Source organism: Phalacrocorax aristotelis, chromosome W, assembly GCF_949628215.1.
Source record: "Phalacrocorax aristotelis chromosome W, bGulAri2.1, whole genome shotgun sequence".
Taxonomy (NCBI): domain Eukaryota; kingdom Metazoa; phylum Chordata; class Aves; order Suliformes; family Phalacrocoracidae; genus Phalacrocorax; species Phalacrocorax aristotelis.
This window is the reverse complement of record NC_134310.1, coordinates 28,856,710-28,870,749: the sequence shown is the minus strand read 5'-3', so window position 1 is coordinate 28,870,749 and position 14,040 is coordinate 28,856,710. Positions and strand designations below refer to the sequence as shown.

General features: G+C 41.7%; 1 protein-coding gene across 1 annotated transcript; it reads left to right on the top strand.

The window, feature by feature from the left end:
- Nucleotides 1-1,895: 1,895 nt before the first annotated feature.
- On the top strand, nucleotides 1,896-11,507 carry LOC142049591 (semaphorin-4E-like). Its single transcript, XM_075077412.1, has 14 exons — nucleotides 1,896-3,250; nucleotides 3,646-3,791; nucleotides 4,116-4,175; nucleotides 4,373-4,471; nucleotides 4,662-4,761; nucleotides 4,938-5,048; nucleotides 5,410-5,561; nucleotides 5,885-6,060; nucleotides 7,438-7,594; nucleotides 7,945-8,167; nucleotides 8,636-8,751; nucleotides 9,178-9,344; nucleotides 9,530-9,582; nucleotides 10,617-11,507. Exons 1-14 carry the CDS (start codon nucleotides 3,106-3,108, stop codon nucleotides 11,267-11,269), a joined length of 2,358 nt encoding a protein of 785 aa, XP_074933513.1. The 5' UTR covers nucleotides 1,896-3,105; the 3' UTR covers nucleotides 11,270-11,507.
- Nucleotides 11,508-14,040: the final 2,533 nt, after the last annotated feature.

Here is a 14,040-nt window from a genome sequence, read left to right as displayed (position 1 = left end):
CCTATTTATTTTTTGGAGTTTTTTAGAAGCACTACAGCATCCTTAGTGTGAACACTTAATCTGTGCTGAGATGTTACTTCTCGCAATCAATGTACAGTATTTTTTTCTATTGCTGTTCCGTTCTGCTTAAAGTTAATCCTGATGTATCGTGCCCAAAGAAAGTCTGGACTCAGAAATTCAAATATTGTTAGTTTGGATTGTTTTTTATCCTACAAGCAGGTATATTTTCTAATTAAAAATGAGTTCCTGAAAGTCCTGTATCATCTTTAATTCTGCATATCTCATGACTGAGTGGCCAATCACAACCAGACTGTAGATTTGAGCAATAATAAACACCTTAAACGAGAATATGCTCAAAGAACAATAGGGTACTTCTGAAATACATAGTTTTTGTGAACCTTGTTAAGTAGGTAACTTGCTGAATTGCAGCAAGTGTGGAAAATGTTTGCATTATCTGTGGGCAATAAAGTTACTGCTGTTTAAGAAAGCGCTAGCACACAGTGTGTTCTCTTCAGCTTTTTGTGCCTAATTCGTGTCATTAGAAGGTTGTGCTAATTTCCTTGAAAATTATCTCCTAGACAAGTCTTTCCTTTCACGGGGAAGTCATATTTCGTTATCCTGCCACTGGGTAATAAAGCAGTAGTAAAGCAGCAAGTACTAAGCAATAGAATCTGATTTTTAAAACAGCTGCCTCTTTGGCAGCAGTTCGTTATAGGCTGCCTGATTCGTGGGGCGAACTAAAGTTTGGTCTTCGAACAGTTTACGAGGCCTGTTTCAGAAACCGGAACTATTGTTGGATGGGAAATAATTTTGAAAAACAATCTAAATTGAGATCAATAAGAGGTCACACAACACAAACATGAAAAGAGAATCCGTGAGTTCTGGCTTTATTTGATGCCTTATCAGTTACAGTGTGTGATATACCAATTGTCAGGGGAAGACTGGCAGAGGGAGTTCTGCAAAGTTCTCATTTGTCGTGAAGGCCAAGCACAGAAAAATCCATGGCTGATTTTGGGGTTCAATCCCGGTAATTAAATCCAAGCCACTAAGAGGATGCAATCACTTCTCACCTATATGCATAGGTAATTTATGTATATTTCTCTAACTCCCCAGAGTGAATATAAATACCAAATACGATAAAGTGTTTCGGGGTGCAAGCAGACACAGAGAAAGGCAACTTGCTGAGCATCAGCAGTCGCTTCCATAGGCTGGTCCCGCCATGGCCATCTAGCAAGAAACCAAACATTACGACAGGCCGGGGGGAGACAGACAGGCTTTACTCTGAAGCGAGGAGAAGGTTTTTGTTCAGATTTCTCGGCCGGTCTCAATACACCCGTAGACGAGGGAGGTTGGTACCTCCGTTTCACAGCACCCACCTCTCCCACGAGCCTCCGGCACCGCGTGGTCCTTCCCGCAGGAGTGCGTATGGCTCTGGCACTGTGCTCTCCTGGTCCCCGGCGGGGGGACGGCTGGGGCTGTGCCCTGGGGACCGGGGTCGCCCCGTTCCGCCACCGCAGCAGCAACGGGTGCGAGGCTGCAGGGCCTGTGCCCCGCCGGGCCTCGCCGTGTGGCCGGGCTGGCCGGTGTCGCGAGGTGCCAACGGTCGCTCCTCAGGCCGGGGAGGGCTGAGGGAGGCGGCGCCATTTTGGGGGTGTGTGGGCTGAGGGGAGCGGGGCCTGGGGAGCGAGGCCTGAGGCGCGGCGCCGTGGGCTGCCGGGGCCCGGCGGGGTGCAGGAGTGTCCCCGGAGGGGTGACGAGGCTCAGGGATGGTGGGTTGGGGTGTAGTTTGGAGAGTCTGGGGCCACAAGCGGTCACACGCCTCCTGTCCCTCAGGCCTGGGCCGCCTCTGCTGCGTCGCGCCACACACGCGGTCCAGAAGTGCCCGTCAGGGAGGGCGTTAAAGCGAAGCGTGCTGTGGGAACCTGGGGTCAGAATTAAGATCTGTCCACTGAAACCAAGATGTGATGGGACAGGACAGATCTGGTGTCCGTTATTGCCAGGACCAGCCGTCCCAGGCGCTGTGGAGAAAGCTGGTCACAGGAAAGTATGAAAAAAATGGTGGAAAAAGCCTGTTCTCGAATGCCGTATGTCCTAGGAGATGGGTGCTGTTGGCTGAGAAATGCCTTGGCACATGGGCAACATCTGCCTGTGCAGACTCACACCTGGGCTGCGTACAGTACAGGGGCTAACTGAAGTTATTTAATAGTTTTCTGCAGTTTCCAGCCTGATGTACTAATTTAAAAATATTCTAACCCAAACAATATATTACTTGGCTTATGCTAATGCAAACGGTTTCCTCAGCTGTTGGCATTTGCCTACAGATGAAAGTGCAGAAAGAGCAGAGATGCCCTTCTCTATGAAAGCGGATTTGGAATCTGGCTTTGTGATTTCTCTAATTGCAGATGACAACTACCTAGCTTTAATTTTGCTCAATTTTCTAGCGTTGGCTGGAGGGCATATTCATTTTGACGCGCTGCCAAAATTCCAGGCATAAGAGTACCTGATTCTAATTAACTTAATAAAATATAAACTCTTTTTTGATAACGTATGGTTGATTTGACTTGTATATATATTATTTTTATATAACATCTATATAAATACAGGTGGACTACTGTAAATAAAGCAGTTTTAGCTATGATTTTTCTTAAATACTTAAAAGAGCTGACTGCTGCAAAATGTTCCCACTTGTTCTTATTCTTTGTGAAGTAATACTGAGATACCCTGAGAAAACCTGAAACACCGCAGCCTGCAAACGAGAATCACAGACCTGGCGCAAAGCTTGGTTTGCTGGTAATAGCTTGGAATTGCCGTCAGATTAGCGTCTACTTCTGATTAGTATAACCAGAGATAATAGCTACAAAATCTTGTGAAAGGACACGGCTCTACATCTCTTAGAGAAATGAAGGTAACCAAATATTACAGTGAACTTAAAGTGCTTTCAATTTTAGGGCGTCTGGAAGTAGTTATCTGAATGGAAAATGTAAGAGGTTTTGACAAGTTTCAGAAAACAGTTGAAGACCGCAGTCGCTTCCTTTGGAGGGCTTCCGCGGGACATTGTCAAGAGCCTTGAAGAAATTGCTGCCTGTAATTATTTAATGACAAGGAATGAAAACTGGGAAGAACTTATTTCTAGTTGACTCTCTGAAAATGGGTAGCACTGCTGTCGTCCTTTACCTTGTTTTGCAATTAATACAAGAGATAAACGCATCTGTTGGGAACTGCATTCCCAGAAAAACAGTGAAATACCAAAGTAAGTGAAAAATAGTAATTTCACAAGCAGAAAGAAGCACAGCACAGTGTTGGGAGTTTATTTTTTATTAGGCATAGAAAGAATGCTATGGACTGTTTCACTTCACGTTGCGGATGCACTCATCCCAATGACAGTGAGGAATGCCTGAACAATAACTGTGGAGGTTCTGGCTTATGGGTAATAATAATAGTGTTGTTTATTTTCCAGTAATAAATTGGGAAACAAGTATGTACGTGTTGATTGAAATACTTTCATACTATTTAGAAAATGTTCTGGAAATGTGTATAAGCTTTTGCCTTTGTTACAATTTGGTTTCAATCTGGAATTTTTACTACGTAACACTGTGATTCTAGTGATAAATATTTTAAGAAGAACTTGTCTTCTGTGTTTTACAGCTGGAAATATAAACACTTTTATGAAAGAAGGATTATCCAATGTTTCCACTCTCCTTGTTAGTGAGGAAACCGATACCTTATTTGTTGGAGGCAGAGATGCAATATTTGCTCTTGACTTGAATAATATTTCTAGAGAAATAGCCAGGGTAAATGACAGACTTTTTTTTGCCATGCCTTCTTTAAAAAAAGTAATACTTTCCTGTGGTTTTCTTAATATGAACCTAAAGTTCCGATTTTAAATGTATAAAAGTGTTACTCTTTCAATGCTTGAAACTTTATCACAGAATCTTTGAAGCAAAGTGATACCTTTCGTCACATTATTTGTCGTGCCTTGTCTGTTACAGAGGTACAAAGAAAAATGCTTATTTAGCCGATAGGGTCAAAGTTAGGGTTATTTAGGGATTTTTTCACACATAATTTTGTGGAGAACAGTTTCAACATATCACCTTACAAGTGTTCTTGGCTCCTAGGAATACTGGTTTGCTACACAGGAAAGGCAACTGGAATGTATTCGTAGAGGAAAGGACAAGGTAGGAACTTCTGTTTCCCCTTTGAGTTATTAACTACGATGAAAACGGCTACATTATCAAGCTGCTTCTTGATAAATGAAGTAAAAGCAAGTTCATTTAAATCTGGTGGGTTTGTTTGCTTGCTGCCAAGACACCAGGATATTTTCAGATGCAAACCGCTACGCTATGTAAATTTTATATTTCATTTTCTATTTTAGATAAGGTGCCAGAACTACATCCTCTTCCTGCATAAGATAAACAACTCTAACTTATATGTTTGTGGAACCAACGCGTATCACCCCACTTGTGATCATATGGTAATTATGTTTGAATACAGGTTTTACTGAAGATATTTGAGTAGTACGGCAGATCTTTGGCCGCCTTTCTCAAAATAGTCCTGTTGAAAATTAGAAACTTTCCTAATCCTTTTATAAAAGTACGAAAGACCAGAAAAATGCTTGTCAAATGTTTTTTTTTTAATCCTGTTTCAATGATTGTTTGCCATAGGTTATCCATGGGACAAACATAAGCTTGCAAGGAAGAGCTGAGGAGAGCAGAGGAAAGTGTCCATTTGAGCCAACTCTAAAGCACGCGTCTGTTTTTGTAGGTATGTTTGGACTGACATGCAACCTGACATGGTTTTCCTCACCGAAACTAAGTTATTGGATACTGTTATCCTAATTCTATTTTTTGCAGGTCAACCCCAATTTGTTCCTTGTGATATGCCTCTGCATTTTAAAAACAAGTACTTCATATTTTTTTGTTTCTTCCAAATCTTTACAGATGGGGAATTTTATTCAGCTACTTCAAATAATTTCTTGGGAACAGAACCTATAATACTTCGCAGTATGAGAAGTCCTCTAAGGACAGAGTTGAAGATATCATGGCTAAATGGTAAGAAGGTTTTTTGTATATATTTCAGTATCTTGAACTTTAATTTGGTGTATGAATTCTCTCTAGAATGTAGTGGTATGTTACGTTTTGATTTTGTAGGGTGAGCTTTTAAACTAAGGACAGAATTTAAAAGAAATTCCTGACTACAGACTGCAGGGATGAGGCGAGCCACAGCCGCTCTCCCTTTATGAAAGCCCAGTTCCTTCTCTTAATGTTTGATAGATTCATAAATACTTTTCAGCCCTTTCCTTGTCCACTAGTCCACAAAAAAGTTCAATTAGACTTAATTTTAATATAACATCTGGCATTTATGTTTTTCTTGGAATGAACTTAAAACGTTTTGTGTGTTTATGCATTTCAGAACCAAGCTTTGTCAACATGGAAATCGTGCGCGAAAGTGAATCTAACCCAAATGGAGATGATGATAAAATTTACGTGTTCTTCACTGAAACAGCTGTTGAATTTGAATTCTATGACAAGCTTCTGGTGTCCAGAATTGCCCGTATCTGCAGAGTTAGTATTTGTAGTCTAAATATTTTGTTTAGTGGATTTCAGATGAAGTTTCATAGCCGAGTGATTAACAGTGGCATCTGCACTGGCTAACCGAGCCAAACTCTGTCATATACCTTTTATTTCTGAACTGGCTTCCTCTCTTTCCTGCTAGAACAGAACCAGCAGTTCAGGTTGCATTTGACATTTAAATCTTTTTTCTTTGCCTTTGAACCCAGATTTGTAACGAAAGCCCAAGGATATTCTTCCCCACAGCAACACTATTAGGTGCAAATTATGCTTATTTCTTTATGCATTTACGGTGTTGATGTTATTCCTTCATTTAGGGTGATCTTGGTGGAAAACGCATATTGCAGAGAAGATGGACGTCATTTTTAAAATCCCGCCTTACCTGCTCCGTTCCAGAATTAAACTTCCATTTCAATATTATCCAGGACGTCTTTTTACTTAGGAGAAGGAAGTGGCAGGACAGCGTATTTTATGGAATCTTTTCCCAGCAATGGTGAGATGGAGGGCTCCGTGTGCTACGACAGTTTGTAATGAACTGAGTAAGGGTTCTCCCTTCAGTATTAACAGCCTGGGTACAGCCTTTTGGCTTTAGCTCAGAACAAGAAGCTACCAGCTACTTATGCTGCATGTTTTAATGGACCACGTTTGTTTTTCTTACAGCTTGATCCAACTGCGCAAACATTATCATCCAAAACAAAATGGTTTTGGTTCCTGGGCCAAAGCCTTCAATTAAAGACTAACCAAAAGCTGCTCCTAAGCCAAGTTTTGAGAGTTATGTTTTCTCTAGTCGGATGGTGGGGCAATTAAAACTAATTACATATGAAATTACATAATTACATGCACAAAGCCCTGGATTCTTCTGGTCTTTATAGCACTAAAGGGAATAGCTGACATTTCAAGGTGCAGAATTATACTCCTGTTGCAAAACATGGCCTGCTTGTCTTATGTAATGTTCTGTGAAAATGAAAACTGAACTCCAAACAAAATACCTTACAGGTTTTAGGGTTAACTAGCTTTTTCTCAGTTCTCTGACTCGTGAAGAAAACCAAGACAAAGTGTATCAAAACTTTACATGTCAAAAAATACCAGTGACAACGGAGCTGTGAGTAGGTAGTTCTGTTTTATAGAAGCATCAGGATTACCGGAATCAGAGCCAGCACTGTCCAGCTTAACCCGCTGCCACCTATTTACCCATCAGTTTATACCCACTGGAGCTCATGTGAGTTTTATTTCTGGTTATGGCAGGTTGGGTTCAACGTGTCCTAAGACAGGAATTTGTGGAACATTTATTCCTTTGGGTGTGGCAAAGAGACGGACGCTTGGTATTCACTGGTAGAACTGAAATCACATCACTGTCTGATCCAGACACTCCTAAGAGTCTAAATTTTCAGTCATCATTTATAATGGGAGGTAAAGAGGAAAAGTATTGTGTTTTTCAGTGAGTTAAAAGGATTAGAAGAAGAATTAATGGTCTGTGTCAGAAGCGTGGAGCCAAAGGGAGGAGAATCCTGTCAAAACGTTGATTACCGTAATGCTCATCTGTCTGTTTACAAGAAAGGGTGTCACAAGGTCCTCATTCTCTAAGTTGTTTCCATTTATTTGAGGGCAGTTACTTGATTTTTAACAGAAACATATTTAATACCATCTTTTATGAATGTCTTTGGTTTATTCTCTTAGTGAATCATGAAAGCGGCAACAGAGATGTATTTTTAGAGTTGGGTCTCTTTTGACTAATGCTGAAAAAGATGTAGCAGTGTGCGCTGTGGGGATTGGGGTATTTTGCAGTATTTCTTTTTTCATAAAAGCCAATAAAACTGGCTTTTATTTTGTGTGTTGTTTTGTTTTGTTTTGTTTTGTTTTTCCTTCTAAGGGGAAGATTAGACATATCGGCGGTTTGTGCTTACAGTATGAGCAAGATTCAGGAAGTCTTCTCCAAAGGAAGCTACAAAGGACCAGTCCCTGTAGAACATTCCCCTGTTAAGTGGATGGTGTATAGGGGAGAAGTGCCTGTTCCACGTCCTGGTGCTGTAAATATGAATTTCCTTGTTCTAATTAAAGAATAGCCTCTGGATTATATAGGTTTTTGGTAGCAAATCATTACCTCACGCTTTACCAGTATAAATGGAGTGTTTATAACCAGCAAAGAGATGCCTTCTTTCTCATTCCATCATATGAAGGCTCCTAAAAAAAAGCTGCCTTGCTTAGAGTTCCACCCCACAAGAGATGCAGGGTTATTAGCTAGTTCTTAAAGCGTGAGGAAAATCTTTTGAAGATAAGTAGAAATAAGCGAGTGTTTAGAAGGAAACACACCTTTTTTTATATACCTTGGTGAAGTGTAAAAGCAATTGTAATCATGTTCCTTATGTTTTGTTTCTAGTGCATTGATAATTTTGCCCGGAGTATTGGGTATAATACTTCTTTTGACTTGCCTGACAAAGTTTTGCAGTTTGCTAGAGATCACCCTCTAATGGATAATTCTGTAAATCCAATCGGTAATAGACCGGTGCTGCTGAAGAGAGACTCAAACTACACCAGGATTGTAGTAGACAGAGTCACTGGCCTCGATAAACAAACATACGATGTTATGTTTCTAGGAACAGGTAAGTGTTTTTATTTTAGGACAAGATACTTCACATTTTTATGTATTTTGTTCCCAAATTCTTTTCTGAGGATTCAAAAAAGTAAAAGTATTCATCAGCTCTGTTTGAAGTTTTGCATTCAGAAGCCGTCTTGCTAGTTTAATATTTTCATCCCAGTTAGATTAAATGGGTGTTTGGCTTGTTGGATATTAAAAGGCTCCCTTTAGAAACTTTCCATATCAAAGGGGACCTGACATAATAATATTTGCAAATTCAGGGATTGTTTGAGGTCTTTTTTCCCCTGAAAAAAAAAAATCACTGCTTCTCATTGAAAGAAGAAATAAGAATTGCTTTGAAGAATTTAAAAAATTCCCTGTGCCCAGGAATGTCGTCTAAATCTCTATCTAATTTCAACATGAATTGTCAGGCTAAAACGTTATGCTATGTTTAAACAAGTTTATCTTTAGAAATACATTTCATTTTATGTAGATGATGGCTATTTGCATAAAGCTTTCAATTGTGATGGGGAAATGTTCATTGTGGAGGAGCTACAGCTGTTCCTGTCTCCTGAGCCCGTACAATCTCTCCAGCTGTCTTCTGAAAAGGTACAACTTCTGTCCCTACATATGGGAAGTGACTGCTCTAATCGCTTGCCTCAGGCCTTGCTCCTCTCTGTTGTTCTTCTGGCTTTTAAGTAGCCTGTAAATGTCTCATAATTCTGCTTCTACCACGTGTTCGTTAATAACAGAAGCACAAAACATCATTTTCCTGTAGAAGAAGAATTTGTGTGTGTCAAAACGTAACTGAAACAAGCCTTCATGTTCATTAAAAAATCAGGGGAGGAACTCTGTCATTTTACATGCGATGGAAAGCTAGGGGGGTTTTCTCATTCATGTCACCATCTGTTCTTACAAGATTTTTAGTTTCTTGATATTTTTAACACACACCAGAAAATCTTACAATCCATATTAGAAAATAACAGCTTAAAACCTCGCTCACTGGCGTAAAAGAACTCCTTCCTGCATTTCTAGGGCATGCTCTACGCAGGGTCCCTGTCTCAAGTGGTGCAGCTTCCAGTTTCGGAGTGCCGCCGATACCAGTCGTGCCCGGATTGCATCCTGGCGAGGGATCCTTACTGTGCGTGGTCGCAGCCAGCTAACGAATGCGTCCTACTGGCAAACCAGACCGGTCATAGGAAGTAAGTAACGAGCTGCTGTTTCAGCTGCGCACCTGAGATCACTCTGTCAGTGCACTCTTCGGGTCTGTAACGCAACACTAGGATGATTCCTAGACATGGGATGAAGCAAGCTGGAACACTTCTTGTCTGTGTTCTCATCTGTTTGGTTTTGGGTTGTTTTTTTCCTTTTTTTTTTTTTTTTCCAGGCATTTAATTCAAAGTGTGAAATATGGGGATGCTTCCAGCTGCCTTAGTGTAGGTATGTGAACGCTTGTTTTAAGAAAGAATACTTGAACTTCATGTGATCAAAATGCTTTGTGCTCACTGGAATTCTTGCACTACAGAAAACCACAGAATTAAAATAATGTTGATTATTACTTTTGAACTAAAACCAAAAAAAACCCACGCTGAGCTGGTACTGCCTAATGCTCTTAACCCTCTCAATCCAAATGTCAGAATACTTCGGTTCAGATTGAAACTTATTCCCAAGGGAAGCATAAATGTGACCTGTTTGAGGTTATTGGTGTCCGTCCCGCACCCACTTTGCAGAAATCACACGACACATCGGCTGTCCTACTAAATCTGACACTGCTTTGGGACGCTGCCATGCACTTAAAAAGAAGGGTGTTTGTTATCGGCCATTTCAGATTACTTTTATTATTTTTAGTGGGTTTGGGAAATAAATTACTTTTACTGTAGAATTGCAGGGGTGTGTAATCTGGTGGTATCATGCGGTGACTTTGTAATGAGTCGCAAGATATATTGCTTTCTTCGTGACACAAGATGTATCTCTCACCTCCATTTATGCCTCTTTAAAGCCAGAGCTCTCTTTAGTCTTGTATATTTTAGACTGCACAACAAGTTATAATAATCAGTGGGACAGTTGGGGAACTTTTACATAGCTGATACAAACCTCGTGCAGGCAAACTGAAACATCAAAGCATCTCTGTGAAGAGATGTCATTAACCAACATAGAGGCTGAGGCATAAGAAGGTGAATTTATTTCTGCAAGGCTATGTATACAGCTGAGGCAAAATCAGAGTAAAATCTGGAAGTTTCTTCCAGAATTTCTAGTCCCGTGTTCATTCCGTTCCACATCAGTGGAAGCAAGATGTCACCGACAGTCAGACCCGTTAGTAATGGGATTGCTTTGTCTTTACCCCTCACCTGTTCATTACCCATTGTCAGACTGGTGAATTAAATTTTATATTTATTTGAATATGGATTTGCTTATGTAAGTTAAACTAAATCCCCGGGGTTCTTACTTAAAAAAAATTATCTTCCTAATTTCAGAAAATAGTGTGAGAAAATGTCTCTTTACCCTTGGAAACAATGTTCATCTTAAATGTGTTCCTCTGTCGAATCTGGCAAGCGTAGTGTGGAAGTTTAATGGGAGCCGACTTCAGGCCGAGGACTCTAAATATCTCCTCTATGATGGAGGAATAGCAATATTTAATGTGACAGTGGATGCGGCCGGATTCTATGATTGCCTCTCGGTAGAGCAATCCAAAGGGAAGGAATTCCTTATCACCGTGGCCCGCTATGCCCTTTATGCCCAAGGAAGGACAGAGGAAGCAAATGTCACTGCCACAGCAAACAAGTATCACGAAGCAGGAGCTGAGGGGTTTCAGTCTTCAGTACCACCTTCTTTACCCAACGAGGCAGCAAGACACAAATCTGTGGACAGCCAAAGAGAGAAGCTTGCTTTAAAACTCTTGGGGGCTGGGTTTGCTCTTCTTTTCCTTTTCTTGTTGGTTTGGAACTTCTACAGGGGCCATTTCTCTCTGCCTTGGAAGAGCAGAGAAACCAGCTCAAAACCCACCAGCACAGCTGGCTTGGGAAGTCCGGCACTGGCTACGGAGGGCCCAGGCGGTGGGAGGAAGAGTTCAGCCACACAAACGAACATGTCTTGTGTTAATGAATCGGTGCTCCTGAGCTTTTCTTAAGGAGCACGGCGGGAATGTGGAGCGGTGCAAGCTGCACTGGGAGCTTGCAGCTCGCAGAGCTGTTTGGTTAAGACGACGTGATGTTTCCTGCTAAGGAATGTGAAATGTAAATCTGGGTAGGAGTCAGAAGCTCTGAATTGACGATGACGAGCTGCATTGTGTATTACATAGAAGTGTTACCAGTTACTGCTTTTAAAAGCAAAATTCCTTGTTCGGGTACCTTTTTGGTGTGATAGAACCGTACGAATAAATTTCTTTCAAAAATTGACACTGATCCACTTTTTTGTAATGCTGGGGTTGCCCCATTACAGAAATTAATACTTCAGAAGCTAATAATACTGAGCCTTTAGTGCTTTCACCTTCAGACTTTCTGTTGAATCTACAAATAGCAACTAATTAAGTCTCCCAATGCCCCAAGAGGTTGCTACTATCCTCGTTTTACATGTGAGGTTAAATTACTTGTCGCTGACCATAGTGAGTATTGGTGTCAGATCTGGTGCTTTGTTAGAAGTTCCTGACTCATCTTCCTGTATTTTATCTTTCTCCATTTCCCTCTCCTTTCCCTTTCTTTCAGCTTGCAAAACACTTTCCACACATTTATTTTTCTCCTGTGTTTTCAGTGACCTTTATGATACATCTTCCTCCGTCCAAAACTGTCATGAATCAGCTTAGGTTCTGCATCGTCGTTCTGACTTTATTTCGGAGGTGTGGTCAAAATTCAGGCATCGTAGCTCCTTTTGTTAAAGGCCATTGAAAGTTGAGCATTTTTTCTGAGACACTTTTTTCTTCATTTTCAAATAAATGTTTTCTTACGTTTTCTTGTTCGGAAAATAACACGGCTTCTTGATCACAGAAATCCCTGAACAAAAGGCTGGGCTGCCTCACCCTGTCTCTTGCCAGACACGCATAAAAGTACACGGTTGGTTCTCTTCTAGACGCAGCACTTTTTTTTTTCCAGTTTTCACATAGCTATGGAAGGAGAAACCTGCTTGGAAATGGATTCTACTCTGTGGAGGGCTGTACCTGCTGTAGCAAGACACCTGCTTTCAAGTTAAACAGGAATGCTTGGGAATGAAGACGACGTGTACAGCGTAGCTACCTGGGTAGGAAGAAAGACCAGATAAGCGGCTATTCCATGTTTTTTCTCCCCTAAAATATAAATAGATGAAGCTGCTTTACATTGGAGCAAAGTCACAGTCTTTTTCTTTATGCCTTCTTTCTCCCAGATCACGTTATTCTCCTGTTACGCTTCATAACAACAGGTTCTTGTGTATTTTGTGCAAATACCGTAGAAGGAAGGCGAGGCCAGCTGTTGGACTCAGAAGAAGCAAATTCATAGATTACTGCGTCTCTGCTACGCTGCCGCTTCCCAAGACAGCGGTGTTTGTGCTTCCGTGGAAGGATGTAAAGGCAGGAACAACGTCAGCCTTTGTGGCAAGGTGAAGCCATAGGCACCATGTGCGGACAAGAGGACTACATACAACGGACCTCTGGAAATCGGAAGACCGGACAGGTTAAACCGTTATACCAGGACCCGCCTGGCTGCGTTCCAGTGACTGTATCAGCACAATGCAGAAGCAAGATCTGAGGTGCTTATCTCACCTCACCTCACGGTTTGAGAGGGAGTCTACTTCCTTGCAGGGTTCCTTTACCTATATTCCTACCGGCTACATGTCGGTATGGAAATTAATGGTGCCGACGGGATAGAGGTGTGTAACTCATAACAGAGGAAGTGATCAAAATTTCCATTCTTATCTTTGGGGACACTTCGTCTCTTCCCTCGGTGGCAGGAAGTGCAGATGGAGTACAAAACCCCATTTCAGAAAATCCTCACAAGGCTACCAGCATTTGGTGTTAGTTCAATTCCTGCTGATCTAATTACCCTAATTTAAATGTGTAAAATAATTAGCTTCTAAGAGAAGCCGTAGATAAGTTACAGTTAACAGGTCGATATGAAAGATACTGTGCCCTACTTTCAGTAGTGTCTTCAGTGCAGTTTTAGTCCTTTTGTCATTGGTTGCCACGCCGCACAGAGGAAGGGCAGAAACAGGGGGCAAGGGGACGGAGCCGAGGTAGTCCTTGAGCTGCTTCTTCAGCTGCCAGCCCGGAAGAGCCGTCCAGCGCTGCTCCAGCTCGCACCCTGCAATGACTTGTCCGAGCGTACACCAATCCGCTGGGAAATCGCAGGCCTTCCCCATCGCTTCTGACGTTGGTTCACCTCTCTTGGTGCCAAAAGCCTTCTGTGCTGACAGCTGCTGCCGTTGTTTCAAAGAGAGCATTACCTTAGTGCGCTCAGAACGTATCTGTCCGATGTTACACTTCAGATAACCAGCAGCACACTGTAACCCCAAGCACAGGGGCAGTAGTGGTGGGGACACTGCGGACAAGGAATTAACCCGTCTCAGCAAACCTCCCGTCCATAAATACCTTACGCAAAATGGTGGAGGGAAAACGCTGAAAGCGGAGTGTCAGAAGTGTTATTGCTAGTGTTTCTGCTGCTGGTATTGCACCCTGAGATGAATATTGCTAAATTATGAATGCTACTTCCACCTTTTATTGTAAAATTACTAGTACAGTCCTTACTATTTTGGTGCAAGTTCCGAAGTTATTAACCCACGGAGCAATTAATGTGCAGAACTGTCAGGGATTAACAAAATCTCTCTTGGGAAGGTTTCCTATTAAAGTGTCCTGATAAGTAAGGAGCATGAAGGGGGCTGGGATCCCCCAGCAGCGACATAACTCAGCACCGCTGAGTCTGCTCGTGGGAAGCT

Coding starts and splice junctions, on each gene's coding strand:
- LOC142049591 (XM_075077412.1), top strand. CDS start 3,106: ATGAAAACTGGGAAGAACTTATTTCTAGTTGACTCTCTGAAAATGGGT. Junction 4,762..4,937: donor GCACGCGTCTGTTTTTGTAG/GTATGTTTGGAC, acceptor AAATCTTTACAG/ATGGGGAATTTTATTCAGCT. Junction 9,583..10,616: donor TTCCAGCTGCCTTAGTGTAG/GTATGTGAACGC, acceptor TCCTAATTTCAG/AAAATAGTGTGAGAAAATGT.